The sequence below is a fragment of the Neovison vison genome, chromosome 12, assembly GCF_020171115.1.
Source record: "Neovison vison isolate M4711 chromosome 12, ASM_NN_V1, whole genome shotgun sequence".
Lineage (NCBI taxonomy): Eukaryota > Metazoa > Chordata > Mammalia > Carnivora > Mustelidae > Neogale > Neogale vison.
In genome coordinates this window covers 85438304-85463997 of record NC_058102.1, presented here as the reverse complement: position 1 = coordinate 85463997, position 25694 = coordinate 85438304, and the positions used below count along the sequence as shown (strand labels likewise).

Sequence of the window (25694 nt, the reverse complement as noted above, 5' to 3'; positions counted from 1 at the left end):
AAATAAAAATCTTAAAAAAAAAATTAGCACTTGGTGGAGGCTCAGTATGGATTAATTCCATTCTTTGTGTTGCTTGAAGAAGTTGAAATTAACCCTCCATAATCAAGGTAGCCTCTTCCTTATGAAGAATGGGTTACTAATCTCATAAGCAGATTGAATCCACAAACATTGAGTGTTTACTACTAGAACTGCACTGAGGTTGGCAGGAAAGGAATTAATTAATTAGAAGCCAAATACAGGTTTTCCAATTCTTTTTTTTTTAAGATTTTATTTATTTATTTGATAGAGAGAGATCACAAGTAGGCAGAGAGGCAGGCAGAGAGAGAGAGAGGAGGAAGCAGGCTCCCTGCTGAGCAGAGAGCCCGATGTGGGACTTGATCCCAGGACCCTGAGATCGTGACCTGAGCCGAAGGCAGCAGCTTAACCCACTGAGCCACCCAGGCACCCAGGTTTTCCAATTCTTGAAGGAGAGGGGAAAGGAGAAAATACATAAATGGAGGTAAATTTAAACAATACAAAAGATTTAAATAATAGCTCAAGATAATGTTATGAAACACCACATATATGCCTAATTGTTCACCGAACTAAATAACTGAAACTATACAGGCAGAAATCCCTTCAGGAAAGAATGGAAGAGAAGACATTATTAGTGTTGAGCCTTGCAAGTAGATAGGATTTGGACTAAGTGGGATGTGGTAAGTTTAAAAATTTATTATGGAGTGTCTTTCTGCATAGTTTTTGAGTAGTAACACAGTAACCAGAAAATCTCTCACCCCTAAACATAGGCATTGAAAAGAAAGTTATTGGGCTTTCAGTGGATTTGAAAACAAGGGCTCAAGGACTTGTGAGCAAATAAATCAGATTGTCACTGGGCTCAAAACTACTTTCTCTAGAAAGTATTCTAGATTTCTTCTCTCTGTTCTGACCTTGAGCTTGTCTTCTATTATGCAGTTCCAAGTTCATATGTTTATTGATATTTTGCCTTTTAAAGTTTACTTCAGTTGTACATCACTGTACATTCTGGATGATAAATCTCTAAGCAGAGTCTATACTAACCAGCTGTTGTACGAATCAGATTTAATAGTCTGTCGTTTTGGTGATGTCACAGCACTTTGTAAACTGCAAAGGACTGTGAACATTTGATTTTTAGATTTAGAAGCAATCTGAAGGGTGTTCCAGCTTTGCAATTGACATTAAGTATAGCCCAGGATGACAGTGCTAGACCCAGAACCCAGCTCTTCTGATTACCAGCAATGCCTGCTATCTTTTCTAATCACATCTGTAAATATTTGAGTGTCTACATGTATTGTGTATCAGGCTAAGGTCTAGGGAAATAACTACAACCAAGACAAATATGGGGTGCCGGTGTGGCTCAGTCTGTTAAGCATCTGACTCTCGATTTCAGCTCAGGCCTTGATCTCAAGGTCAGGAGTTTAAGCCCTGTATTGGATTCCATTCTGGGACCTCCTTTGAAAAAAATAAAAAGACAAGTAAGATTGTTTCCCTTTACAAGCCTATATGGAGGAGGCAGACAAACAAATGCAAGCAAATTAAGTTAAGGTAACTTGTTATAAATAATGTGACAAAATTAGGTTGCTTTAGATAATGTAGTGGGATAAGACTGAACAGGTATCAACCTGAAAGCGACTGAAGTCAGCCAAAACAAACTGGGAAGGGGAAGAGGAAGAGGAAATATCAAGTACAGAACCTTAAGGAAGGAAAGAGCTTGGCAGGATCCACCCAGAAGTGACCAAAGGCCGGGGTGAAGATGGCAGTAAGTTGAAGCAGTAGAGAGGAGTTAGCATAGGTCACAACCTCCAATGCACAGCTGGGGTGACAATATAAATGGAAAAACTGGGGAGGTTTTACCCAAGTGATAGGGACTGTGGAAGACCGGAGCACATCCTGCCCCATCTACTGTGCCGTATGTCCTTGTTGCCCAGTTCTGCCGGATCTTCTAAGAGACAGAAATCTGAATTTTTAAGGTATCCTGATTTTTTTTTTAAAGATTTTATTTATTTATTTGACAGAGAGAAATCACAAGTAGACGGAGAGGCAGGCAGAGAGAGAGAGAGGGGGAAGCAGGCTCCCCGCTGTGCAGAGAGCCCGATGCGGGACTCGATCCCAGGACACCGAGATCATGACCTGAGCCGAAGGCAGCGGCTTAACCCACTGAGCCACCCAGGCGCCCCTGATTTTTTTTTTTAAAGATTTTATTTATTTGACAGGCAGAGATTACAAGCAGGCAGAGAGGCAGGCAGAGAGAGAGGAGGAAGCAGGCTCCCTGCTGAGCAAAGAGCCCTATGCCATGTGGGGCTTGATCCCAGGACCCTGGGATCATGACCCGAGCCAAAGGCAGAGGCTTTAACCCACTGAGCCACCCAGGCGCCCCTAAGGTATCCTGATTTTTATTTTTCTTTTTTTTTTTAAAGATTTTATTTATTTATTTGACAGAGATCACAAGTAGGCAGAGAGGCAGGCAGAGAGAGGAAGGGAAGCAGGCTCCCTGGGGCTCTGGGCTCCATCCCAGGACTCTGGGATCATGACCTGAGCCGAAGGCAGAGGCTTTAAACCACTTCGCCACCCAGGCACCCCGGTATCCTGATTTTTAAATGTTTGTTCTGATTTGTTAAAAACACCTTAAGCCTGGGTGGCTCAGTGGGTTAAAGCCTCTGCCTTTGGCTCAATCATGATCCCAGGGTTCTGGCATCTAGCCACATCAGGCTCTCTGCTCAGCGGGGAGCCTGCTTCCCTTCCTCTCTCTCTGCGTACCTGTGATCTCTGTTTGTCAAAGAAATAAATAAAATCTTAAAAAAAAAAAAAAAAACCACCTTAAGCCAAATGAAACACAGTATGTTTATTCCTAAAACACACTCGATAGGCCCAAACTGCCTCCCTGTGCTCTCCTTTTCTTCCTTGCAGCAGATGCCAGGACCCAGCCAGTTAGCTTCATCTCTTTCTAACTATCCACTCTTCCTGCTGGAGCTCAGTTCACCCCAAGCTTGGTTGCTAAGAGGGAAATCAGCTCTTTACCTCCTCTCATTATCTTGCTATCACCAAAGACAAATGTGTATACACAGATATATATCTGTGTACATATACGTATATACACGTACATGCTTTTTATTTCCCACGTTTCAGCTGCAAATCAGTGGGGAAGCAAAAAAGGGACAAAAATAACTTGCTCTGTCAAAGTTACCAGGGTACAGAATTCAGCTGTTAATTCTGGCCTCTGACTCTCGTTCAGTTATAACTGGATGCACTCTACGCCTTTACAATTGGGCTCTTACCCATCACTAGGGCAGTTTGCAAAACTCTGTCCTTCTCTGGAGTTTCCCTTGCTTATCCAATTTAGAGGAAGGCGTTCAAGTCCATAAAGGTGGAACCTCCCCAACGGTACATATTCCAAGGTCTCAGGAAGGTAACTGGCATTCCTTAATTGTGTGACCTTGGCGCGTAACAACGTCTCACCATTTTCTAATCTCTACAATGCTAATCATACCTTCCTCTGAAAGGCTGGTGATGTCCAAAGGAGATAAAAGTCTGTAAGGTGAGTGGCTCCGAGTAGGAGGTCAGCTAACATTTGACTCAGCCCCATTAAGCAATAGTCCCCCAGGGGTAGTTCCTCAAAGTTTCAGAAGGATATTCCTGTGGTTCTTTACCCACTTTTCTTCAGTATTTGTTCCAGCAAGCACTAGGCTTCCCACGAAAGTGCGTGAAAACTCCTAGCAGTGGAAGGGAGGGGTCCCACACCAACAGAAACTCGGTTTCAGAAAATGCTGCTACAGGCCTTGGGTTACTGAGCAGCAGTACCTTTCGGAACCCCCTTGGTGCCCTCACATCCTGCCTGGCTGGCCGGATCCAAATGGTTCATTTAACCACAGTCAAATTAAAATCTTGCTTGCTCGGAAAATGCAGGAACCGTCCTCTCCCAACCGCAGGAGCTGAACGAGACGGCTGCTTAGTTTCAGAGCTAGCGCTCAAAGGCCCCAAAGATCCTGCCCCCCTCCTCGAGGCAAGCCAATCAACGTTCCTCTAGCGATGAGGGGCAGCGCTTAGGAGCCAATGAACCCCGCTCTCTGGAAGAAACCCGCCCATCCCTTGTGGCGTCAGGGGATCTCCGGTAGATAGAACCAGCACCTGCGCTTCCTCGTTGCGAGCTTGTTGGAGGGTGTTTGCGTTAAAGTTGTAGGAGTCCGGACCTTAAAGGGGAGGGAGCGGAGGGGGCCGGGGCCCTTTAAAACGAGGCGCGTAGTACCTGCCCCTTTAAGGCGTCCGGACGACTGAATCTGAGCTCCAGATTACCCCGAGTTTCCGTCGCAGGCTGCGAGGAAAGGTCCTTGGTTGGGTCCGGGTGCTTGGCAGCGGCGGCTTCATCCCCGCTCGTCCACCCCGGGCCCGGAGACACCCCCGCCCCAGTCATGCTGAACGGAGTATGGAAGCAGCTGACTACGAAGTGCTATCCGTGCGAGAGCAGCTCTTCCACGAGAGGGTTCGCGAGTGCATTGTGAGTACGGGACTTGGGCAGGAACGATACCTGGGACCGAGCGGGGGAGAAGCAAGGGTGTCGCGGGAGAGGGAGAAGTTCGGCTCGGAGTGCGACCACCCGGGCTCAGAGCGCCGTCAGGTCCTGCGTGGTCTAGGGGCGAGCGACGGATGGCCCCGGTGTGACAGAAAGACCCGCGCTCGGGCTGGTAAACCTCTAGATCGGATCAGTTGGGGAGCTGCGCGATAAACAAAGCCGCGGGTCGGTTTCCGTTCCTCCCGTCTGCACGCCCCTCCCCCCGCCCGCCCTCCAGTCCCCCACCCCTGCGGAGCCTGCGGGGCCTCCGGGCACGGGTCTGCGAGTCGAGTGATTTCGATCGTAATCGGATAGTCTGAGAGGGATGGGCTTAATTGTGGAGACCCCGCAAATTCCGCTGATGTTTGACGAAGCGGAGACGTCCAAAAGCTGAACTACGTTCCAGAAAAGACTTGGGAGTTTTAGGGGTGGCATGCCAGAGGAACGGGGCACTTTGGTTGGTCTCCCACTTCGGAAGGAAGGCCTCTTGTGGAGTGGATTTTACTGTGCAGAGATGGAGAACTACTAAGTTAACCTCCTTCTTTGCATCCTCACTGATGCTTGTTGGAAACTCCGTAAGCCGAGGTTTCTAGCTCCCCAGCCATTCAGGGATTTTCCCTCTGAGTGGTCCCCCTCCTCCCCAGAGCTCCAGAGGCAGCAGGCTGCGTTCCCCACTCCCCCACTGCCACCTTGTGCAACAGCTGAATTTGCCACACAGCGATGGACTCCTTGTTTCTGGGGCCCAGGGGAACCCCCGGGGCGGGGTACTTAGGGAGCTGCAGATTTCTCAGGCCTGCTTTCAATTCTCATCTCTCCCCTATGTCTTTCCTCAGAGTTCCTCAGAGTAGCCCTCACCCCCAAACACTAAATGGAAGGAAAAAAAGAAAGGTTTGGAAGGACAGAAGTATTAATGAGTAGAGGGAACCCACTGATAGGGTCATCCTTTATTTTTCCTCAGTCTGCCCTGCAGCCTCAGACTGGAGGGAGGAGCAAAGTGAGCCACCACCTAACTAGGTCTGTTCTTATCTGGGAGGACTGAAAAGTAGGGAATGTACCCGTCCATGTGTGGAACTCCAGATCAGCTTTCCTTGTGTGATCCTTAATGGATAGTCCCACATGGTAAGGTTGGGCATGTTATGAAGACACACCCAGGCCTTGAAACATTGTAGGGACAGAGGCCCACATTCCTAGAGAACAGGGAGGGATGAGACCTTGGACAGAGAAGCAGCCTCCTAAATGTCTCCCCCATTCTTTAGTCCTATTAGTTGAGGACATCAGTGCTGGCCAAGGGCAGCTTGTAGACTTCTGGTGCCTCCCCCACCTGGCTCCCATCCCCTGCTCTAGAGAATGACCTAGCCTCTGCTGAAACTGCGTGGAGCTCCAGCCTGACCTTTTGAGCCCTCCCACCTTCCTGGCTATTACGCAAGCCCAAGGGCAGAGGGAGCACTAGGCAGTAGAAAATCTTCAGTACAATCTGAGTAACTCATTCTACTCCACTTCCCTAATGCTAAAAGCTAAAATTTTGTTCTAGACTTGTCACTCTCCTTGGGTCTCTTTGACTTCTTCCTTCCGTGTGTAGATAAGTGTGTGCAGATTCCTTGGGGGGTCAGCTCCTCTTGGAGACTATAGGACCCAGGAGACTGATCCTGCTTTCTTAGCTTACTTTATTCATTTTTTAAAAAGGTTTTATGTATTTATTTGAATGAGAGAGAGTGGGAGACAGAAAAGAGGAGCAGGGGTGGGGAGGGGCAGAGGAGAGGCAGAAGCAGGCTCCCTGCTGAGTAGGGAGCCCCAGGAACCTGGAATCATCACCTGAGCCAAAGGCAGGTGGCTTAACTTAACCAGTTGAGCCACCCATCGCCCCTCTTGGCATACTTTATATGCAATAACATGGCAGGGTGCCTGGCTAGCTCAGTTGGAAGAGTGTGCAACTCCTTTTCTTTCTTTTTTTTTTAAAGATTTTATTTATTTATTTTTGACAGAGAGAGAGCACAAGTAGGCAGAGCGTCAGGCAGAGGGAGAGGGAGAAGCAGTCTCTGCTGAGCAGGAAGCCCAATATGGGGCTTGATCCCAGGAACCTGGAATCATGACCTGAGCTGAAGGCAGATGCTGAACTGACTGAGCCACTCAGATGCCCCGAGTGTGCAACTCATAATCTCAGAGTTGTGAGTTCAAGCCCCGTGTCAACTGTAGAGATTACTTAAATAAACTAGTTAAAAAAATAAAAAATACATGCAATAATATCTCAAGGCTCTCTGGCATTGATTGTAGGGCCAGGCTGACCGGCGACTCCTCCCTTTGGCAACAGTAGCTTACCTGGGGCAGTGTAGGGATGCATGCATGTGCAGACTAACCTGGCCAAGTGCTGCCTGTGGATTGGAAGTCCAGTTGCCCAGGGGCATGGGGACAACCTGGCTCTAGAGCTGGAAGTCACTTAATAAGGACCAGGAATTGACAACCTTTAAAAGGTCTGATGTGGCTCTAGAAACATTGTAGGTTTTAGATGTTGGGCCCCAACTAAGGTCCACTCTTAGGGGTGGGGGATTAAATGAGGCTCTGGGTTGGCCCAGAGCAGACCTGATCTTTCAGGGCCCCTGAATAAACACAGAGTAGAAATTCTTTTTTGTTTTTTTTAAGATTTTATTTATTTATTTGAAAGAGAGAGAGTGAGAGCACAAGCTGGCAAGAGAGGCAATGGGAGAGGGAAAAGCAGACTCCCCATGGAGCAGGGAGTCCGACACAGGACTTGATCCCAGGACCCCAGGATCATGACTTGAGCCAAAGGCAGACGATGCCCAACCAACTGAGCCACCCAGGCACCCCTAGAAACTCTGACTTAGTCTAGGAACATGATTCCTACTTACTCTTCCCTGGAGCTTGGGTCAAAGTGGCAGCAGGGGCAAGGGAGGAATGGGAGGAGGAGCAGAGTGTCAGGACAGTGCACACATCCCCTTCTTCCTTGAAACCTACTTCCCTTTTCAATAATGTGCCAGGAGTAAATTCCCTCTGATTCTGTGGCCCGTTTCAGGTATGTGTGTTTGTGCATCTCTAAGAGTTTTCTCTATTTACCAACCAGGCTTCAGCTGAAACTGTTTTCTCCAGGGCAAAGCTTCATAGGGCAGGACATAGTACTGTCTCCCTATCCTCTGTCTGCTGCTTCTTAGAAGTCCCTGAGGACCCTGACTAGAAGGAAATGCTGGGGAGAAAGATGGAACCCCTAGAAGTGTGGAGCCTTGTTTTGGGAAAGTGACTCCATAGAATTAACAGAGAGGCCAGTGGGGCTCTGGAATATGTTGGAGATAAGAGCTTCTCATCCCAGCTCACACTCTGCCGCAGATCTCAACACTTCTGTTTGCGACACTCTACATCCTCTGCCACATCGCCCTGACCCACTTCAGGAAGCCTGCTGAGTTCACCACAGGTACCTGTGACTGCCCTCCCTTTTCCCTGCTCGTTGCCGATGTTCCTGTTGCCATGGGGCCAGCCTCAGGGGAGTGGGCCCATGGTGCCTGCAGGGAAAGAAAGGATGGCTGTTCTGGAAACTTCGCTTGTTCTGCTTCACTTCTTCCACAGCCTGGGGCAAGGTGGTATTCTATACAGAAGGGTCTGCAATGAATAAAGCCCCCGGGAAAGTCCTGTAACTTTCCTGACCCTTCTCTACAAAATGGGCCTAACAGTCTCTAACCAGTTCACTGACCTCGTGTGAGATAGTTAATGTGAAAGCCCTCTGGGAACCTAAAATGGACAGTGTAATCATGGGCACAAACTCTGTCCTCATCTAGAACACTTACACCCAGGAACAGAGACCTACCTGACCACTGGGGACCCTAGTACCTGGTGATGGTGGCCTTTCTCTTTATAGAGGGCATAAATGTGCTCAGATTGGAGCTTTCCTTCTGTAGGCATTGTACGATTTGGGGGGACACGTTGGCCCCAGTTCCTAGCCCCAGCCTGTCCAGATCATTCTGTCCTGGCCTCAGTCTTTCCTCCCCTCCAGAAGGCTTCATGAACCCCCACCCAAGAAGGCAGCTACTCCTCAGTATAATTCTCCTGAGGACTTTCCCTGTGAATCCCGCCCCCCCACCTGCCTCATTTCCCTTTGCTGCCCCCAGCCACTGATGTCATCAGCTGCCCAGACTGGTTGTTTCTGATATTTCCAGCTTACAAAGAGGAACCTACAAAGAGAGAGATAATGGGGAGAGACAGAAGTGAGAGAATTTCTGGCCTGTACTCTTTCCACCTGGGACACAGATCTTTAACATGCCACCTTGGCCAGAGAATATGTTGCGGGGTTCATAGTGTGAACTCTCCCAGAGCCTCAGGCCAACTCTGCCTGTGTAGCCCAGGCCCTTCTTCTGGGGCAGGGAGGGGACAGGAGGGCACACGGCAGCACAGATGGTCCCCAGAGCTGCCCACTGATGTCTTGCCTTTTCCCCATGCCTTTCTCTCTCTCTCTCTTTCGTAGTAGACGATGAAGATGCCACAGTCAACAAGATTGCGTAAGTGTTGCTGCCCCAGCTTCTGGTACTAGGAGCCTTTAGAAGCTGGGATAGTGTGACTCTTGGAGCTAGGGGGAGAATGGGGTGTCACACAGTGAAGAGAAGGTTCCTGCTTCCACCCCATTTCTGGCTTCTTCCGGCTTTACCTCACCCTGGGGACGCTTGGAAAAGTTGTTGTTCCTGTCTCCCCAGTTAGGCCAGGAGTTTCTGGGAGCCTCTTGGCCAGGAACTGTGAGCTGGGGCCTGAGTCACCGGAAATGGTTCCAGCTTGGCTTCGCTTCCCAGTGGTCATCAGGGAAGGAGTGGGGCAGGGATGTAGACAAATGGACTAGAGCAGGGGATGTGGAAGGTGGAACCCTCAGGGGCAGGGGGGCTTGGTTCTGACAGGATGGCCCTTGCTGCAGGCGGTTATTATTCTTTAGCACATACAGGGAAAATACAGAGACGACCCCTCCAGTCAGCAGATTAAAAGAAGGCAACCTTCCCCCCTTGGTGGGCCAACTAAGTAAAAGTGTCTCTTCTTTTCACCTGAGGCAGCCATGGACACAAGCCTTGGCTATGAAGCTGGGTTTCAGGTTCTTCTTTTCCCCCTTTGCCTGGTGCCTTCGTGCAGGGGCTAGCCATATGGGGTGACCCTGCTCTTGTTTAGGCTAGAGAAAGCAAACTCAGAAACCCATATCTTTGAGCAGAGAATAGAAGACAAGCCCCTTAGCTTGGCATGCCTACTGTACCAGGCAGGTGTGTGTAGGAGAAGTGCATTCCTGGGGATAGTCTGGGCAAGTGTCATGACCCATGACATGAATGCCTAAGGTGTACCCGTCCCTGTGGCAAGACTTTGCTGCTGCGGGGGGGGGGGGGGAGTTTAGGGGGCAGTCGGTAGAGCCTCAGGTGCATGGCTCCTTCCCTCTGTCTTTCGCTGCTGCAGGTAGTTCAGGAGAAACCATAGGTACCGAGGGGGATGAGCAGGGAATTCTTGGGCCCAGGAAGTGAGTGTCTGAACTAAGCAAGGGCATTACCCATTTCCCTGCCCAGGTTCGAGCTCTGCACCTTTACCCTGGCCGTCGCCCTGGGTGCTGTCCTGCTCCTGCCCTTCTCCATTATCAGCAACGAGGTGCTCCTCTCACTGCCTCGGAACTACTATATCCAGTGGCTTAATGGCTCCCTCATCCATGGTACGTGGCTCAGATTGCAGCTTGGGGTGGTGATAGGGAACAGCCTAGGTTCATGCAGACATGGGCAGCCTCAGCTAATGAGTCCTATATCACCCTGTCCTTGCCCCCTCCTCCACCACATGGTCAGTCCCCCATAAGTCGTTGCCCCATCTTCCCCCCGCCCAACCACCTCTGCTTTTCCTTTTTTGCTCTAGGCCTCTGGAACCTCATTTTTCTCTTCTCCAACCTGTCCCTCATCTTCCTCATGCCCTTTGCATACTTCTTCACTGAGTCTGAGGGCTTCGCTGGCTCCAGAAAGGTGAGTGGGGGAATATATCAATCAATTTAGGCAGGAAACAGAATTCTACTCAGATGGGTCAACTGAAGAGATTTACTTAATTTTATCTTATTTATTTATTTATTTATTTTAGATAGGGAGGAGGAGGAACAGAGGGAGAGAGACAGTCTTAAGCAGGCTCCACACCCAGTGCAGAGCCTGACATGGGGCTCAGTCTCACAACCCTGAGGTCATGACCTGAGCCGAAAGAAGAGTCGGGTACTTAACTGATTGAGCCACCCAGGTGCCCCACTGAAGAGATTTTAACAAAGACGATTTGCAGAGGTTCAGTCAGAGTTAAAGGGATCAATAATGAATTTGAGGTACTACTGTTAGCTGGAAGTCATTACCACCCTTAGGCCTGTGAAAACGAAAGGAGGACATAGTTTCTGGAACCCGCTGATAGTTGAAGCTGGGAGGTACTTCACAGCTACTGCCAAAACCATAGTAACAGAGATTGAAGGAAACTGAACTACCGATCCCCCTCTCTCTCTACATTCCACTGCCCTGCCTATCCTCCTCGCTGGGCAGGCTGAACCAGAGGGCAAAGAGCTTGTGTGATGCAGCCCTCTGGGGTCAGCCTCCCATGGCAAGGCAGGATGCAGGATGCAGAAGGGATCTGGGGAGTGGGGGTTGCCCATGAGGACTGTCTGGCATGAGGATTGGCCCTAGATGTAGGGTCGGAGGATGGAGCAATTTGGCGCAATAAGAGGGAGATGCCCTTCCCTATCTCCTGAATCCAGCTGTCTCTGGTTTCCCTAGCCCATGCCAGCCCATGTCTCCTTCCTTCCCCTGGTGTTGATCCTGCCCCTCACGTGTTGCTTCCTCCTATAGGGTGTCCTGGGCCGGGTCTACGAGACGGTGGTGATGTTGATGCTCCTCACCCTACTGGTGCTGGGTATGGTATGGGTGGCATCGGCCATTGTGGACAACAACAAGGCCAGCAGGGAGTCACTCTATGGTGAGAGGGCCGGCTTCCTCTCCTCTCTCCAGGCTGAGTGGCTCTGCACTTGGCTGATGCGCTCCCCTGCCTAGAGCAACCGTATCCCTCTCAGGTGGGGAAGGTTGGGACGGTGTTCCTTCGACTGAAGTTTCAAACTGATGGACATCAGGACAAGTCCAACCTGCAGAAATGATCCCTCAGGCCCACGCAATGATTAAAAATATAAATGAGTCAGTTGCTGACATGCAAAAGTGGAGAGATTTCACATTAATATCCAGATTTGTGGCTTTGCCTGACAAGGTTGAGGATCCAGCCTCACTAGACCCTGGGGACTGGGCCTAATAGCAGTTATGTTCCTCCCCTGCCATCTTTTTTATTGATTGATTGATTGATTGATTTGACAGACAGAGATCACAAATAGTCAGAGAGACAGGCAGAGAGAAGAAGGGAAGCAGGCTCCCTGCTGAGCAGAGAGCCCGATGCGGGGCTCGATCCCAGGACCCTGAGATCATGACCTGAGCCGAAAAGCAGAGGCTTTAACCCACCCAGGCACCCCTTCCATCTTTTTTTGTTGTTTTTTTTTTAAAGATTTTATTTATTTATTTGCCAGAGACAGAGGGAGAGAGAGCCAGCGAGCACAGGCAGGCAAAGAGGCAGGCAGAGGCAGAGGGAGAAGCAGGCTCCCTGCCAAGCAAGGAGCCCGATGTGGGGCTCGATCCCAGGACCCTGGGATCATGACCTGAGCCAAAGGCAGCTGCTTAACCAACTGAGCCACCCAGGCGTCCCCCATCTTATTTTTTAAAGATTTTATTTATTTATGTGAGAGAGAGAGAGCATGAATGGAAGGGGAAGGGCCCGAGGGAGAGGGAGAAGTAGTTTCTCCACTGAGCAGGGAGCCCGATACAGTCTTTGATCTCAGGACCCTGGGATCATGACCTGAGTCAAAGGCAAACACTTAACTGGCTGAGCCACCCGGCACCCCTGTAGCTGTGTTCTCTAGATACGACTTAGGGCCTCCAGTTTGCTGTAGCCCTACTGCTCCCTCTTCTGCTGACACTAGGCCAGCTTTCCTCATTCACCATTACTTTCCTAACCCTTGTAGGCTTATGTGTGGTGTCCTTGCTAGTCGCTGAGGCCCAGCAGCCCCCAGGAAGAAAAACTGACATACTTCTTTTTTACCCTTAGACTTCTGGGAGTACTACCTCCCCTACCTCTACTCCTGTATCTCCTTTCTTGGGGTCCTGCTACTCCTGGGTGAGTGTTGAGGGTCTTGGAGGGAATGGGCAAGGTCCGTGGATCAAAGTAACCAGGGTGGAAGGAGAGGGAATAGAAGGGTGGGTAGGGGAAGTGGTGGAGAGAAGGGTCTGGTTGGTAACTGGCTTCTGTTCCCACAGTGTGTACTCCACTAGGTCTCGCCCGCATGTTCTCGGTCACTGGGAAGCTACTGGTCAAGCCTCGGGTATGTAGTGCTCTTTGCCCTTTGATTCCTGCAAAGCTAGAGCCAGACAGTAAAGCTACCCTACAGTTGTGTAGTACACACCTTGTGGAAGGCCACAGCCTTTGCGGGCTCCTGTATCCTTCACCCCTTCCCGCCATCTGGGGCTGGTCACCAGACATGCAAGGCAGAGCAAAAGGCAGTTGGGAGGGCCTGGATCAAGCTTCTGACCACAGGGTGGTGAATGAGACTGTGGAGCCTGGGATGAGCAGGGGTCTCCTTGGTGCCCTCAGGATCGGGGAGCCTCTGACAGTTAGTCCCTCCCTTTCCCCTGTCCCCAGCTGCTAGAAGACCTAGAGGAGCAGCTGTACTGCTCAGCCTTTGAGGAGGCAGCTTTAACCCGCAGGATTTGCAGTGAGTCGTGGTTCCCCCTGGCTGGGTTAGGGGCTATGGCTTGGGTGGGGGCTACAGGACTGGGAGGCCGCCCCATCTTCTCTGCCCTCAGATCCCACCTCTTGCTGGCTGCATTTGGATGTGGAGCTGCTGCACAGACAGGTCCTGGCTCTGCAGACACAGAGGGTCCTGCTGGGTATGTAGGTTGGTAGGATGAGGATACCTGTGTTTCCCCAGGGAGAGTAGCCCGTCAGTCTAGGCCCTCACTAACAGCTTTCCATCTCCACGCAGAGAAGCGGCGGAAGGCCTCAGCCTGGCAGCGGAATCTGGGCTACCCTCTGGCCATGCTGTGCTTGCTGGTGCTAACGGTAGGTATTCCATTCCCGGTGGGGGTGAGGAATGGCAGGCTCTTGACTACTGTAGGTCTTCTCAGGGAGGAGGGAGGAGATGCATGGACCCAGTTATCATCAGTAATAGCAGTCGCCTCTCCCTTATTGCCTCCTTTGTGTCCTGCCCTGTACTGAGCCCACTGATACCCATTTTGTAGGTGAAGAAACAGGACTGAAGGAGTTTGCCTAAGGTCATAGATGGCCACTGAGTAGTTACGCAGGTTTTCTCTGGGGTGAAAATAAGGGTTGAAATCTGTCCATCCCTCCACTTGCCATGCCATGTTCTGGACTTGGAAATAAGTTTCATCAATCTGGGGGAGGAGGTACGTTTTTCTAGTCAAATTTCTTGCCATCCTCCCACCGGGAAAGGGCGTGTCTTACACTACCCTCTAAGGTGCTCTGCTGCTAACAATAACCTTGAAGAGGTCCCACACAGCTAGTGGGAAAGGAAATGTTGGACTAGAGTGTCTGTTCGTTTGTATTTATTTATTTATTTATTTATTTGACAGACAGAGATCACAAGTAGGCAGAGAGGCAGGCAGAGAGAGGAAGAGAAGCAGGTTCCCCGCTGAACAGAGAGCCCAATGCGGCGCTCAGTCCCAGGGTCCTGGGATCATGACCTGAGCCGAAGGCAGAGGCTTTTACCCACTGAGCCACCCAAGTGCCCCTAGAGTGTCTGTTCTTAACATTCAGCTCTCAGGATAGCTGTGGGCTGGGGCAGGAATGGGAGTCCATGACCTTGCTTCCCACAGGGCCTCTCTGTGCTCATTGTGGCCATCCACATCCTGGAGCTGCTCATTGATGAGGCTGCCATGCCCCGGGGCATGCAGGTACTGGACTGTGTATCTTTTGGGGAGGGCTTAAGAAAGGCTGGGGTGGGAGACAAAAGCTGAGACCGGAGGGAAGTCTGGGTGCTGGGTGCTGGGTGCTGGGTGATGTTCCTGGCAGGGAGTACTCCATAGTGGTGCCACTCTATCTCTCAGGATGCCTCCCTGGGCCAGGTCTCCTTCTCCAAGCTGGGCGCCTTTGGTGCCGTCATTCAGGTTATACTCATCTTGTATCCTTCTGGAAACCCACCATTGCCTCTGTTCACTGAACCTGTCTCCTGGGACTGTGGTGGGGAGGTGTGGTGGGAATGATGGGGAAGGGGGCAAGTCTTCACCCACCTTGCAGCTCAGGAAGAAGGAAAAAAAGACTTTATTTGAAAGGAAGGTTAGGGGAGAGGTCCATTCCCTTTGAGATGAGGCGTTCATCCTTAGGACCTGGCCAGTTTTTCCTTAACTTCGTGGCAGTTACCTGATGGTATCCTCAGTTGTGGGATTCTACAGCTCTCCATTCTTCCGGAGTTTGCGGCCCAGATGGCACGACACAGCCATGACACAGGTAGCTAGGCGGGAATAAAGGAAGCCTCCTGGGGGCGTGCATGGGTGCGAGGTACTGACAGCTCTGCTACCTTCACCTTCCCTTTCCTTCCTCCCATCCCACCTAGATAATTGGGAACTGTGTCTGTCTCCTGGTCCTAAGCTCAGCGCTTCCTGTCTTTTCTCGAACCCTGGGTAAGTACCAAGAGGAGGTAAGGGAATTGGCTTTTCTTGAGTACCTACTGGTGCTAAGCATACATTTTATATATATTCTCTCTCTAATTCCCACAACAACCTATGAGGAGATAGTACCCCCATTATAGAGATGGAGAAATTGAGGCTCTGTAAAATGCCTCTGTTGAGCTTCAGAATAGTGTTGCTATAAAGCTCATACCTTCCCATTAGTTGTATCCCACAAGCCTCCCCTGTTTACTTCCATTTTTTGGTGGAGAAGCACCGTTTTCCCCCAAATCTTCCTGTGAGCTGGATCCTCAGTAAACATTCTCATCTTCTAAAGACAAAAAAGAGGGAAGCTGATCAGTGTACCTAGCTATACAGCTCACTTAAAGCAAGGCCAAGTCAGGCTAGAACCCTTGTCTCTTAAACACCAGTCCAGTGCTTTTTCTACACACTGGGACATGAACAACACACTCAGTCCTTCTCCCACGTTCAGAGCTATCATCTAGAATTTCCTGGTAAAAAATGTTCAAAAGTTCAAAAGTAATAGTTCTCCCTAGGGTAGTATGGGAGTTCTCCCTTCACCACATCATGAACCACATTTCCTAAGTGATTTAGTATTTACATCAGTTTTGTTTGGTTCTTTTCTGTTCACACTGTCTCCACTGTACCATTGTATTTATGCCATGGGTTTTCAGTAGGAAACTAGGCTTATGGGTCCACTAGTTAGTTCCTTTAGATTGGATGCAGGTAAGAATATTTTTTAAGTGGGTGATGGCCCCAGAATTTGGACTTGTGATAACATTATTATGATGATTAAGGGCTCAAGTGTTAGAATAGTGCCTGGCACATACTGTGCTTTGTATGTGTTGTTTCATTTAATTCTCACAGTCCCATTATTTTCCCTACTTTATAGTCCAAGAAACTGAGGCACAGAAATTTATGGAATCTGCTGCAGATCACACAATCAGTTAGGGGTGGAGTTTTATCTGAACCAAACCAGCCTGATCTGAGTTGAAGCTCTTTAGCCTCTACACAGGGTGACCAGCTTTTAGGTTTCCGGCCCAGGAACAAGTGGCGGGCCCAGGTTGCTCTTCGGGACACATGGTGCCAGAGAGGGTCCCACTGGAGAAGATGCCGAACTCTGGAAGGGAAGTTGGAGCAAGCCTAGCTGCTGACACTTTCTTCAACAGCCATAACTCCCTCTGAGAACAAGTTGGGAAGGAGGATGAGTTAATACATAGGAAAGGCCAGCCTGTCAATTGCAGTGTTGAGATGTGGCCACTAGGAGGCAGCAGAAAACGGGGCTCTGAGCCAAGTTGGAACTGAGGAGCCCACTCCCATACCAGCCTTTGTACTTCAGGGCTCACTCGCTTTGACCTGCTGGGTGACTTTGGACGCTTCAACTGGCTGGGCAATTTCTACATCGTGTTCCTCTACAACGCAGCCTTCGCAGGCCTCACCACTCTCTGTCTGGTGAAGACCTTTACTGCAGCTGTGCGGGCAGAGCTGATCCGGGCCTTTGGTGAGAGAGAGTGGGGGTGCAGGCTAATGGGGTGGTTGTGAAGTGGGGCCCTCTGGAACTGGGGTCATCCAAGCAGGAGAGGTGGCATGCTGTCTGCTTTGTTTGTTATGTACTTCATATACCCCTTCTATGGCTTGGTTGTCTTATTCCCTGAGACTGGGCCCATGCCCTGCTTTTGACTGCCCACCCTCCCTCCTCTCCAGGGCTGGACAGATTGCCGTTGCCTGTCTCCGGTTTTCCCCGGGCATCTCGGAAGAGCCAGCACCAATGACTTCCAGCTGGGGGTGGGAGGGAGAAAACTGGACACTGCCATCTGCTGCCCAGGCCTGGAGGGGTGCCCAAGGGTGGGTGGACCTCAGAACCTGGAATCTGAGAGGGTGGTAGAGGGGAGCTGAGCTGTCTGCACTGTTGCATAATCTGAGCCAGAGTTTGGGACCAGGCCCCCCTGCTTTTCCAAATGTAACTGAGGGCCTCAGCATGGGGTGGGGCTGGGTGACTGGGTCTGGCTCCTGGTCCCAAATCTGTTTACACATCAATCTGCCTCACTGCTGTTCAGGGCCATGCCCGTAGCCATGTTTACATGATTTGATGTGCAATAGGGTGGGGTGGGGACAGGGGAGAAACTGAGCTGGAGGCAGACTTGGGAGGCAGCTTGTCTCCCTTGCCTCTGGCCCAGCAGAGCCTAAGCACTGTGCTATCCTTTAGGGGCTTTGGACCATCAGAGACACAAGGGTGTAGGAAAGAAGAGACCACAACCATCAGCAATAAAGTTGATCCCAGGGTTTGCTTTGGTTTTTTAAAGGGCCTGTCTCTGTGTCTGTTGAACAGCCTTATTCCCACCAATTCTGAGTCTACCAGCTGAGAAGAACAGAGAGATCCTGCCTAACATCCTTTCCCCTTTCCTCCATCTGCATTCTTAGTACCTTTTAGGGACTTGGGTCTAGTATTAGGTCATACAATTAGGCAGTGGGAACCTCCTCCTCCTTTAGCCTTGCTTAAAGCTGGCTGGTCGTCTGAATCTTGTACTCAAAGCTTGTTTCTGTGCTTTGGTTATTGGCGGTAAGTGGGCATGGCTGTAAGAATGGGATAACTTCTCCCTGTATGCACACAGCATCCTCAGCCCTTTCCTCCCTGACTTGGGTTGGACGCAAAGTAAAAGGCGGCTGGCTGACATGGGTTTGTGGTTCCCAGAAAAGAACATAACTCCGTCTTTCCAGAGGCTGTCAGTGCCTAGAAGATTGTGTGAGCCCCACTTCTGTGCTGGGGGGTGGGGCAAGGACAAAGTTTCTGCTCAAGAGGATACAGATTTGTGTATTGTGCAACTTCTGGAGGGGTATCATTCACCTTGTAGTCTTATATACAGTTGCTATGACTATTTTCTTGCAGATGGCAGTTAGGTGTCTTGAGGAAGGAGCACTTTTTTCTAATGTATACAGAGTTGCTCTAAGTGCTAGCCATGGGGCTGGGGGGTGGGTATTGAACAGCAAAAAAGTGTGGATGCTACAAATACTTAGCTGAGCACTTACTATAGGCCAGGCACTGAGCCGTGGGGATTCATGGTAAACAGTTTCGTGTTTAAGAATTGCTTTGTCTAATAAGGGTGATATAATTCTAACACCACGATGGTTGGCAGTTCATTCCTGGTTCTCAGGGAAACAGCTGGGCAGTGTCAGGACATCAGGGAAGCCTTCTTAGAGAAAGTGATTTCTTTTTTTAAGATTTTATTCATTTATTTGACAGCACAAGCAGGAGGAGCAGCAGGCAGAGAGAGAGGGAGAAGCAGGCCCCACATGGAGTAGGGAGCCTAATCTGTGGCTTGATCCCAGGACCCTGGGATCATGACCTGAGCCAAAGGCAGACATTTAACTGACTGAGCCCACCCAGGCCCCCTGAGAAAGTGTTTTTTTTTTTTTCTAAAGATCATTAGATAGATAGATTGATTGATTTGACACAGAGAGAGAGACTGCAAGAGAGGAAACATAAGCAGGGGGAGTGGGAGAGGGAGAAGCAGGCCTCCCACTGAGCAGGGAGCCTGATGTGGGGCTCTGTCCCAGGACCTGGGACTGTGATGCAAGCCAAAGGCAGAAGCCTCTGAACAATAGTGAATTGGTGGGTGAAGTATTGCAGGCTCCAGTCCTCTGAGATGAGACCTGAGTGGTTGGAAGCAGAGCCCCAGGAGGTCCAGAGGGAGAAAGCTAGAGAGGTGCCTAGATGGAAGGTGAAGGGAAGAGCCCCTTAGCCTGTTAAGACTATGACCTTAAATACCCACTGCCCTCCAGAATCTTCCAGTTGACAGGTTATACATTTGAAAAGAAGTAGCCATTGGATGTCTGGCAAGGACAAGACGGGGTAGATGTTTGAAGTCCAGAACCAAATTATAACTACTGAGAGCTGTCCCTGATTCTGGGGGAAGCTCTCAGCAGAAGGCTGCAAAGTTACCAGAGAAAATGGTCCACTGGTACCCACCCCTTCCAGTTCTGGTTACTACTGCCAAGGAGAGATGAAAGTGGGGACGGCTTTGGGAGGACCACAGAGAAGAAAGTTTCTGGTTGTATGCCCAAAGGAATTGGCTAGCCTTGGGTGGAAACTGGAACCCATACTTCCTGGAGGAGAGCAGAGGACAATGGCCTGCCAGGATAGGCTTTGGGAGAGTAAAGATCCAATTCAAGTATCAGAGGAGGGTGGTTTGATGCCAAGCTTAGGCTTGGAAATAGAAGGATGCTTATCCAGGCAGCTAAGGACTGAAAAGCTACTAGGATTTCTTAGACAGGTGCCTGCCTGGTTTCCAGGATGGAACACGCTTCAGTCGCGAAGTGGACCAGCGGTCACCGGCTAGAGCCCCCGCCCCGGTGGGAGGGGGCGGGACGGTCCTGGGAGAAGGGCGGGGGGCGGGGCCAGGGGCCACTTAAGGCGGAGCCGGGTTCTGGCAGCACAGGAGCCGGGCAGCAGAGCCAGGCTGGGCTGGCACTCACCCACGACCCCCCTTCCCTGCTATGATGGCCCGTCAGTAGCAGGTTCCAGACCCCCCGGGAGCATGTAGGCTGAGCTAGCGGCAGCCAGGTGCGCAGAGCCACAAGAGCTCTAGGGCACTCTGGGGGCAGCTCTGCCTGCTGCGCTCTCTGGTGCCTGGGGAAATGCCCAACTGACGGGCGAGCTGGTGAGGACAAGAACGTTCCCTTTGGCCCGAGTCCTCTGCATCCATGGCGCTGCCGGCCAGGCTGGTGCCCCTGTGCTGCTTGGCACTTTTGGCGCTGCCCGCTCAGAGCTGCGGGCCCGGCCGGGGGCCGGTTGGCCGGCGCCGCTACGTGCGCAAGCAGCTCGTGCCGTTGCTCTACAAGCAATTTGTGCCCAGCGTGCCCGAGCGGACCCTGGGCGCCAGTGGGCCTGCCGAGGGGAGAGTGGCAAGGGGCTCTGAGCGCTTCCGGGATCTGGTGCCCAACTACAACCCCGACATCATCTTCAAGGATGAGGAGAATAGTGGTGCAGACCGCCTGATGACCGAGGTAAGGAGGACCTCTCCCCACCTGCGCCAGGGCATTGCCAACTCCTGTGGCAGCCTGGGAGGGTAAGCTGGGTATCATCTATAGACACCTTAATCCCAAAGATCTCCTCTCCCTACTTTTCCACCTTCCCTCTCCCCCCAACCAAAACAAAACAAAACAAAACAAAACAAAAAAAGACTCTAAACCAGTGCTTACTGGGCTCAGTGATAGGAGCGATTCCAACGGGGAGAAGCTGGAATGGGGAGGGGAGGAGGGACTAGTGAGAGTGAAGCTGGGAGAGACAGCGAGGGCGGGGAAAAGAGGATGGCGGCAGGCGAGACGGGAAATGGCTGAGGCGTGGACCGGGGGTCAGCTACCGAGCCAGGCAGGAAGGGCTGGGGTGAGCTGGGGGCCAGGAGCTGGCGAGGCAGCGGACAGAAAGCTCTACCCTTAGCCTGGCTCCTGACCTGATTGTGGAAAAGATCTGTAGGCTAAAGAGATTGAAGGAGACTGGGAAAGAGGTGGCCAAGGGTTAGGTCACCAGGCAATGTACCTGAGAAGGGGCTGGGCAGGAATTGTCTTCAGCATGGGGGTTGGGGGAGTCCTAGAAGCAAGGCAAGACTATTCTAGAGTCTAAATGACTGTTTTGGGTGAAAAGTAGTTCTCAGTGGGAAAAACAGATGGGCCAACCTGAGAATCAAAGTGTTCCCATTCAACTAGCATGTATTGAGCATCTACGGCAACTAGAACCCAGCTGACCTAGGATGAGGTGAGCAATGCCTTGGGAGTGAAGGACCATCTCTGGCCAGTGATCTCAAAGTCAGACCTGGAAGGAAACTTGGAAATCACATTCTTCCACCTCCTCGCTTTAATTTTGCGGCTGAGAGCTGGGCCCCAAGAGGAAAGGCAATTTAATCAAAGTCTTAAAACTAATTAGTGGCATGGCTGGGACTAGAATTCAGGACTCCTGATTCTAAGTCTATACACTTTCCATTACACCACCTAATTGTGTATGGAGTGGAGAAGTGGGAGGAGAGGGAGGGGGACGGATTTCCTCTGATTAATTGCCATAGTTTTCCAGGTTACTTTGTTAGGAAAACCTGTCCAGGGGAGAAAGAATTCCTTCTACTACTACTCAGAGATTGGGAAGGGGACACTCTTCCCTCCTTGGCCGTGGGATATTGTGGCCCTTTTCCCTGGCTGCCACCTGCAGCAGAGGGGCCAGAACAAGGGACAGGCCTTGGAGGGGCTCTGACAAGGCCTGGGAACCCCTCCATCCTGCTTATCTCCCACACCCTGGCTGCAAAAGGCCTCCATTGAGTTGGCTCTGCACTGGGCTGCTGCCCCCGCAGGTCAAGGCCTCAGGGCCTCCTTAGGGGACAAAACGACAAAAAGTTGGATGGAGTTACCACTTTTCCTGTCTTCCCCTCCCCTGCTCTCCAACCCTGCGGAGGTGTAGAAAACGCGGGAAGAAGGGAAGGAGGGAAATGCCCCTCTGGCACTTAGGAGAAAACCAAGTCTGAGGTGAGAGGTCGGAGCGGGGAGAAGAAAAGGAAACTGTCCTCTCTGCGCCTCCTCCCGCCGCGTCCGTGGTATGGTGCGCGCCAAGGTCTCCAGCTCCCAGACTAGAGCAGCCCAGATAACCGCGATCTCACTCCCCCGGGTGCAGGCTTCCAGCCCGCTGCTTTTCCTCCTCTCCACTCCCACCCTGCAGGGGGCCCCCCAGTTCCGCGCTAGGGCAGCTCCCATTAATTTCAGGTGCTACTCCCACGCCTTTCTGGGCTGCATCTGGAACAGAGATGGAGAGACGGGGGCTCAGGGCTGGCAGAGCCTGAGCTGGAACTGGGAGGGCTGGTCGCACTGGGGGAGGGGGCCCCGGCGGGCGGGAGCAGGCATGGGGGGCGCGGCTTTCTGCCCTTTCCTCTCCCGGAGCCGGGGCGGCTGAAAAGCGCCTTTGTGGATGGAGCTGCTGAGTCCGCTTCTCCCGGCGAGTCCCCGGCCTCGGCCCGGGATTCTCGCTCGGTTAAGTCATCCCGGAGAATGGCCATTGTACTTCGCGCAGCCCCCGCCATCCAAACCCTTTTTCCAGTAGCCTTGATTCCTCACGGCTACGCTTTGGGCACCTCTGTGGGGGGTACTCGCACCATGAAGGGGTTAATGCTAGGGGCCGAAAGGAGGAGGAGGAGGAAGGAAGGAAGGAAGCGATGCCCGGTGCCAGGGAAGGCAACGAAACAAAAGATGAATCAGGCGGAGGGAGGGCAGCCGGGGCTTGGGGCGGGGGCCAGGCCCAAACAGGGGCTCCTCTCGGGGAGCCAGGCAGCTCAACCCTCCCTGACAGAGCTTCCACCCGCCCTTTCAGCTCCTGCCCTCTCCCAGGTTGAGCCGAGATCCCATAACGAGTGAGGGGCAGGGGTCCAAAGTAGGGAAAGAGTTAGTTAGGTACAGGACCCCTCTCAATCTCTGAAGTGACCCCACAGTTCTCCCACAGTGCTCTGAAACGGGAGTGGGTATTGACGACGCCACCTCTTCGGGTTCTCACTTCTCCAGGACACTGAAAAGCTGGGAGGAAGTGGTGTGGGGCCAGGAAAACAAAGAAGAATCGACCCTCCCTTTCAGGTCCCTTTTGCCCCTGCGGTGGTCGTGGTAGTGAGGAGACTGACTCTTTGATTCCCCGCCAGCGCTGTAAGGAGCGGGTGAACGCGCTGGCCATTGCCGTGATGAATATGTGGCCCGGAGTGCGCCTGCGGGTGACCGAGGGCTGGGACGAGGACGGCCACCATGCTCAGGACTCTCTCCACTACGAAGGTCGTGCCTTGGACATCACCACGTCTGACCGCGACCGCAATAAGTATGGGTTGCTGGCGCGCCTGGCAGTGGAAGCCGGCTTCGACTGGGTCTACTACGAGTCCCGCAACCACGTCCACGTGTCGGTCAAAGCCGGTACAGTAGGGGGTGGGTGGTGAAGTCTGCCCAAAGGGGGCTCTTTCTGGGAAACTGAGGCTGCGTAGCTCTGGTGCGACCCTAGGGGAGACCAACTGGCCGTTAGTGTTGTAAACCATCCTTGTATCTCTGCCCATGTTGGGGCCAGATCCGTGAGAAATTACATGTCCCAGGACTGGCGAGGTCTGCTCTGGGCTTGACCCACATCTTTGAGAATCCGTACCAACATCCCGGGATCATCGCTGTGCTTGTTCCTTGCAGATAACTCCCTGGCCGTCAGGGCAGGCGGCTGCTTTCCGGGAAATGCCACCGTGCGCCTGCGGAGCGGCGAGCGGAAGGGGCTTCGAGAACTGCACCGCGGTGACTGGGTGTTGGCGGCAGACGCGGCAGGCCGGGTGGTGCCCACGCCCGTTCTGCTCTTCCTGGACCGGGACTTGCAGCGCCGGGCCTCCTTCGTGGCTGTGGAGACCGAGCGGCCCCCGCGCAAGCTGTTGCTCACGCCTTGGCACCTGGTGTTCGCTGCTCGAGGGCCCGCTCCCGCGCCGGGCGACTTTGCGCCGGTGTTCGCGCGCCGGCTGCGCGCGGGGGACTCGGTGCTGGCGCCCGGCGGGGACGCGCTCCGGCCGGCGCGCGTGGCCCGCGTGGCGCGCGAGGAGGCCGTGGGCGTGTTCGCGCCACTCACAGCACACGGGACGCTGCTGGTCAACGACGTCCTGGCCTCGTGCTATGCGGTTCTGGAGAGTCACCAGTGGGCACACCGCGCCTTCGCTCCTTTGCGCCTGCTGCATGCGCTGGGGGCGCTGCTTCCGGGCGGGGCAGTCCAGCCCACCGGCATGCACTGGTACTCTCGGTTCCTCTATCGCTTGGCGGAGGAGCTACTGGGCTGAATGCGTCCGGCGTAGAAACCTCGAGGCGCCTGCGGAAACCGGCCGTGTGGCCTGAGATCTGGGGGTGTGGGCAACAGAGGATGGTGACTCGGGAAGGCAGGGAGGAGGGGATAGGGAGAAAAATGGACGCGAGACCGGACTGCTTGGTTTAGGGGCAACCTCCACCGGAGCGGAGAGGAGATCCCTGGCCCTAGGTAGTTGGGGTCGATGGTGGATACTCCTTGAAGAGGACTATTTCACCTCTTTTTCCCGAGTGCCTCAGCCCCAACCAATTATTTTATTTTATTTTCTATTTATAAATTGTAATATAATGATCTGCTTGTCCCGCCTGGCGAGGTGAGGGTCCAGGGCACGGCGTTAACACTGTTTGACACAGCCAGCCAATCTGATGTCTGACATTTTCCTACAGGTGGCCTAATAAAGGGAAGGCTTGCAGGAGCTTATTGGAAAATATCTCTGTTCAGAGGGGGATTCACCTCGAGAGGAGGAGAGAAGGGGACCAACTCTGAGTCAATACCTTACTTCCGACTCCTCCCTCCTTGCCCAGCAAGTCTTCCTGCCTGCTTCCTCCCATCGGAGGGGGCGTCCCTATTGATCAGCAAAGAGAGCAGAGAGTCGTGTGCTTTTCTAGGCTGCTGGTTCCTTCTCCCACCCAGAGAGGACCAGCATTCTGTCCGCATGCTTGCATACCGAATGTTGGAGGGGCCAGGGTTGTTGAAGGAGCAAGAGGGTCTGCACATGTCCTTTCTCATTTACAGAGGCTCCGGCGAGGTCACAGGCTATTGCATTACTGATACTCAGAGAATTCTGGCCCATGATTGGTAGCCTGCAGTCTTGGTCCCTCCCTGAAGGCCCTGAATCAGGTGCCACGGTCTGAAGGGGGGTGATGTTTTATTCTGGGATGTCACTGGACCAACTGGTGATCCGTGGGAATCCCCAGTTAATTTATAACTGATACTCCCTACACACTCTTGGTCAAGAGAAAGAATGGGATCAGAGGGCTGGAACCTATCTCTCCTGAAGGGCTGGGGGCAGAGAATAGCTTCAAGCCCTGGTGTGTGTGTTTAGGGGAAGATAGGGAGGCTCTCCAAGCAAGGAGCATATAGGCATTACAACTGGAACCCTCTTCTTGATCGCCTGTCCTAGTTGTTGTTTCTACTGGCTTCCTCCACCCCACACCCCACCCCTCTTCTTTCCTCTCCTCTTCTCCTGGCTCTGCTTCCCTGGGCTGGGTATTCTGAGAACCTTCAGGTTCCAATGCAGCAGACAGGCAGGAACTCAGACAGTCAGGTGCTCCTGAGCTAGAATGGAAGCTCGGAGGGGGGTGCTTGGGTGGGTTAAGACTCTGCCTTCCGCTCATGTCATGATCTCAGGGTCCTGGGATCAAGTAACGCATTGGGCTCTCTGCTCGTCTGGGAGCCTGCTTCCCCCTCTCTCTCTGCTTGCCTCTCTGCCTACTTGTGATCTCTCTCTCTCTCTGTCAAATAAATAAATAAAATCTTAGAAAAAAAAAAAGAATGGAAGCTCAGAGGAAGTTGGACTTCAGTAGAAGGGGAATGTCTGGGTTCAGGGGGAGAGAAGTTTGGTGGTGAAACCAAGGAGCCAGCCCTGGCC

The 25694-nt window shown here is 52.2% G+C and overlaps 2 protein-coding genes across 3 annotated transcripts; both read left to right on the top strand.

The window, feature by feature from the left end:
- Window positions 1-4132: 4132 nt before the first annotated feature.
- On the top strand, window positions 4133-17572 carry LMBR1L (limb development membrane protein 1 like). Of its 2 annotated transcripts, none has more exons than XM_044227439.1 (17): window positions 4133-4507; window positions 7898-7982; window positions 9030-9060; window positions 10093-10232; window positions 10427-10530; window positions 11383-11509; window positions 12677-12745; window positions 12886-12950; window positions 13268-13340; window positions 13432-13515; window positions 13611-13687; window positions 14461-14538; window positions 14692-14765; window positions 15001-15091; window positions 15198-15264; window positions 16610-16771; window positions 16975-17572. In XM_044227439.1, the coding sequence occupies exons 1-17, from the start codon at window positions 4436-4438 to the stop codon at window positions 17040-17042; spliced, it is 1467 nt and encodes a 488-aa protein (XP_044083374.1). In that variant the 5' UTR covers window positions 4133-4435; the 3' UTR covers window positions 17043-17572. The 2 variants fall into 2 exon arrangements, with proteins under 2 accessions (XP_044083374.1, XP_044083373.1); XM_044227438.1 differs by having other exon boundaries at window positions 9027-9060.
- A 2369-nt stretch (window positions 17573-19941) lies between these two features.
- On the top strand, window positions 19942-24394 carry DHH (desert hedgehog signaling molecule). The gene is made up of 3 exons (XM_044228317.1): window positions 19942-20274; window positions 22932-23193; window positions 23455-24394. Exons 1-3 carry the CDS (start codon window positions 19972-19974, stop codon window positions 24078-24080), a joined length of 1191 nt encoding a protein of 396 aa, XP_044084252.1. The 5' UTR covers window positions 19942-19971; the 3' UTR covers window positions 24081-24394.
- Window positions 24395-25694: the final 1300 nt, after the last annotated feature.